The sequence below is a fragment of the Humulus lupulus genome, chromosome 8 (assembly GCF_963169125.1).
Source record: "Humulus lupulus chromosome 8, drHumLupu1.1, whole genome shotgun sequence".
Classification (NCBI taxonomy): Eukaryota; Viridiplantae; Streptophyta; class Magnoliopsida; order Rosales; family Cannabaceae; genus Humulus; species Humulus lupulus.
The window spans coordinates 1,955,026-1,959,927 of NC_084800.1; the positions used below are offsets into that span (position 1 = coordinate 1,955,026).

A 4,902-nucleotide genomic window follows, 5' to 3' on the forward strand; every position below is an offset into this window, starting at 1 on the left:
ATTAGTAAACATTAGATAATAATAAGTTATTTAATTTACGGAAAAATTATATAATAGATAACTAATTAAATAAATAATTAATTAATTAATTAAGTATAAATTAAATAATTAGGAAATATTTAAATTAATAATATGATAAATAAATAATTAAATGAATATTAAATAAATAAATAATTAAGTATTAATTAAATAATTTATTTTAAATAAAGGAAAAATTAGATAATAGATAAATAATTAAATAATTAGGAAATATTTAAATTAATAATATGATAAATAAATAATTAAATGAATATTAAATAAATAAATAATTAAGTATTAATTAAATAATTTATTTTAAATAAAGGAAAAATTAGATAATAGATAAATAATTAAATAAATAAATAAATAATTAATTATAATTAATTTAGTAATTAATTAATTTAATTATAATTAATTAAATAATTGGAAAGATTTAAATTAATAATATGATAAATAAATAATTAAATGAATATTAATAAATAAATAATTAAGTATTAATTAAATAATTTATTTTAAATAAAGGAAAAATTAGATAATAGATAAATAATTAAATAAATAAATAATTAATTAATTAATTTAGTAATTAATTAATTTAATTATTATTAATTAAGTATAAATTAAATAATTAGTAAACATTAGATAATAATAATTTATTTAAATAAAGGAAAAATTAGATAATAATTAACTAATTAATTAAATAATTAGGAAAGATTTAAATTAATAATATGATAAATAAATAATTAAATGAATATTAATAAATAAATAATTAAGTATTAATTAAATAATTTATTTTAAATAAAGGAAAAATTAGATAATAGATAAATAATTAAATAAATAAATAAATAATTAATTAATTTAGTAATTAATTAATTTAATTATAATTAATTAATAATTAATTAAGATTTAAATTAATAATATGATAAATAAATAATTAAATGAATATTAATAAATAAATAATTAAGTATTAATTAAATAATTTATTTTAAATAAAGGAAAAATTAGATAATACATAAATAATTAAATAAATAAATAAATAATTAATTAATTTAGTAATTAATTAATTTAATTATAATTAATTAATAATTAATTAAATAATTAGGAAAGATTTAAATTAATAATATGATAAATAAATAATTAAATGAATATTTATAAATAAATAATTAAGTATTAATTAAATAATTTATTTTAAATAAAGGAAAAATTAGATAATAGATAAATAAATAAATAAATAAATAAATAATTAATTAATTTAGTAATTAATTAATTTAATTATTATTAATTAAGTATAAATTAAATAATTAGTAAACATTAGATAATAATAATTTATTTAAATAAAGGAAAAATTAGATAATAATTAACTAATTAATTTTTTAGTAAACATTAGATTATAATAAATAAATAAATAAATAATATTAGGATAAATTAGATAAAATAGCATAAAATATGATGACAAAACATAAAATAGCATAAAACTATTAAATGTTTATAATAGACTATTATAAACATTTTATAATAACACTTTAAAATATAAGACTATTCACATATCGTAAACTTATATACTTTTATAACACTTTAGATGGCGATTGACAAGACTTGGACGACATTGAGAAATCGTGCTTGTCGAGAATATTGGAACGGTCTACAAGCTTTCTTGACGATGGCGTCGGAATATAAGGATTCCTCTGGTAGAATTAGGTGTCCGTGTGTTAGATGCATAAACAATAGGCTTGAAACTTTACCTATGGTGAAAGCACACGTATTCGATTGGGGTTTTCATCAAGGTTACGAGAAGTGGATATATCACGGTGAAGCAGAAGCAGATGTTGCCAATGTGGTGGACGCCAACGATGATGATGTTGATGAGATGATTCCGATGGTCGAAGACTTCCTTCTACCTACAACCGAAGAAGTTGAAAATAATCCTGCGGCGGGACAATTTTATGACGATCTGTTTGACGAGATAGAGGCTGAGTTATATCCTGGTTGTAATTGGATATCTTCTCTTAACTTTTTAGCAAAATTATTGCATTTGAAAGTTAGAGGCAAGATTCCGAATAAAATCTTCGATGAATTACTGAAATTACTAAAGCTTGCATTTCCGAAGGGAAATAAAATTCCATCAACCTACTACGAGGCTAAAAAAAGATTACAGAAATTAGGGTTAGGGTACGAGTCAATTCATGTATGTGAACATGACTGTTGTTTGTTTTACAAAGAGCATTCAACTAAAGAGACTTGTCCAATTTGCGGAAGTAGTAGATGGATTTCTCCTGAAAAAACGGATGGAAAAAAGGTACCACATAAGGTGATGCGTTACTTTCCATTGACTCCTCGATTAAAAAGACTGTACAGTTCAAGACTTACAGCGAAACAAATGTTATGGCACTATACTGGGAAATCAAAAGACGATGGGATAATGAGACACCCAGTGGATGGGTTAGCGTGGAAGGATTTCGATGCCAAACATCCTGATTTTGCTAGTGAACCTCGGAATGTTCGTTTAGGTTTAGCTGCAGATGGTTTCAATCCGTTTGGCAACATGAGTCAAGCATATAGTATGTGGCCTGTGGTGTTGGCTAACTACAATCTTCCACCTTGGATGTGTATGAAAGATAATAATTTCATATTATCCATTCTTATTCCTGGACCAAAATCACCGGGAAAGGACATGGATATATTCTTGAGACCATTGGTGGATGAGTTAAAGGAGTTGTGGGTTAATGGTGTCGATACAAGAGATAGTATAACCAACACTATGTTCAAGTTGCGTGCAACCTTATTGTGGACAGTTAACGATTTTCCTGCTCGTAGCTATTTATCTGGATGGAGTGGTCAGGGATACAAAGCTTGTCCGACGTGTAATGAAGACACAACTTCTGTTCGAGTGATCGGTAAGACATCCTACATTGGTCACAGAAGATTCCTTCCAAGTAACCATCGAATGAGAAGAGACACTCAATTTGACGGACAAATCGAGAGAAGACGTCCACCAAGACGTTTTACTTGTGAGGAAATATTAGAACAAGTAAACAAACTTGTACCACAAGTTCCTGGAAAACACGAGATGTTTGGAGGTGTCAAACGTAGGCGTATTGCAGAAGATCAAAATTGGAGGAAGAAAAGCATATTTTATGAGCTTGATTATTGGTCTTCGAACACTTTAAAACACAACATTGATGTCATGCATGTGGAGAAGAATGTGTGTGATAGTTTGTTAGGCACAATCTTGGATAATGATAAATCCAAGGACACCACTAATGCAAGACATGATTTGAAAAAGTTTGGAGTAAGGGAATCGTTGTGGATATATGAAGATGACAGCGGAAAGTTAATGAAGCCTCATGCCCCTTATGTTCTCACATCTGATCAAAGAATGCAGTTTTGTAAATTTATTCGAGATGTGAAATTTCCAGATAATTTTTGTTCCAATTTAAAGAAGAAAGTAAATGCTGATTTAACAAATATCAGCGGTTTAAAGTCCCACGACAGTCATGTAATAATGCAACGATTACTATCAGTGGGTGTTCGCAAGTTTCTTTCAAAGAGTATATCGACTACCATTTCTGAGTTATGTAACTTTTTCAGGCAAATTTGTGCAAGAACTATAAAGGTTAGCGATATGGAAGAAGCACAAAAAGATCTTATTCTAATATTATGTAAAATGGAACTCATATTTCCTCCAGCCTTTTTTGATATAATGGTGCATTTGATTTTACATTTGCCTGAAGAAGCAATTCTGGGTGGACCGGTATTTATGCGTTGGATGTATCCTTTTGAAAGATACATGAAAAAATTAAAGAATTACGTTGGAAATAAAGCTCGTCCTGAAGGGTCGATAGCCGAGGGTTATGTTGCAGATGAGGCTTTGACATTTTGTTCGATGTATTTCAAAGGTGTTGAAACAAGATTTAATCGTCTTGATCGCAATGAAGATGAGGTGACACCAAGAAATCTTTTTGTATTTCAATCGCAATGTCGACCTATAACAAAAGAAACTCTAAAGCCTCTTGATCGTGCGACTCGTGAACAAGCAGAGTGGTACATATACAACAATTCACCTGAAATTCAGAAATATTTGGAGTAAGTTTCTTCCCAAAAGTTGCTTTTATTGCATTGAAAATGCTTTCAACTGATTCAAAATTTTTGTTCTTATTTATAGTGAACACTTAGAAGAAATCAAACAGAAATATCAGGATGGAGATCATAACATTTTACATAAGAAATATTTTCAGCGATGGTTTCACAAGAAGGTGAAAAAAAAAACCTACCCTATATTCTTTCATCCTTTTAAGTATTGTTTTCAATTTTATAATAATTTTATTTATTCTTTTAGATATACGACTTACAAAAGCTTGGATCGTTAGATAATGGTGACGAGTTGCTAGCTTTAGCATCTGGATCAGATCATTTAGGAGCTTATTACGAAGGTTGTATAGTGAATGGTGTTCGATTTATGTCAACCAAACGAGATTTAAAGAGGAGCACTCAAAACAGTGGAGTATTTGTTGCTGGAACAGAAGATTTTAACTATTATGGAATACTTGAAGACGTATTAAAGTTAACATTTACTGGCACATATTCTGTGACATTGTTCAAGTGTAAGTGGTTTAATACAGATCCAAGAAGGAAAAAAATAATTATAGAGAATAATATTACTAGTATAAACACTAGCGGGGAATGGTACAAGGATGACCCATATATACTTGCAAATCAAGCGAAACAAGTATTTTATCTCGATGATTTACTTAGAGGAAATCAGTGGAAAGTGGTTGAGGGGGTAAACCATCGACAAATTTGGGACGTCGAGAACTGTGAAGCTAATTCAGACATTGATGTGGTACATGATATTAGCTCATCAAATTTTGTGTTGACTGTGGATCTCGG

At 27.4% G+C, this 4,902-nt stretch overlaps 1 protein-coding gene across 1 annotated transcript; it reads left to right on the forward strand.

Moving 5' to 3' along the window:
• Nucleotides 1-1,675: 1,675 nt before the first annotated feature.
• Nucleotides 1,676-4,655, forward strand: LOC133793596 (uncharacterized). The gene is made up of 7 exons (XM_062230909.1): nucleotides 1,676-2,775; nucleotides 2,935-3,511; nucleotides 3,604-3,628; nucleotides 3,912-4,056; nucleotides 4,178-4,268; nucleotides 4,352-4,567; nucleotides 4,635-4,655. Exons 1-7 carry the CDS (start codon nucleotides 1,676-1,678, stop codon nucleotides 4,653-4,655), a joined length of 2,175 nt encoding a protein of 724 aa, XP_062086893.1.
• The last annotated feature ends 247 nt before the right edge of the window (nucleotides 4,656-4,902 follow it).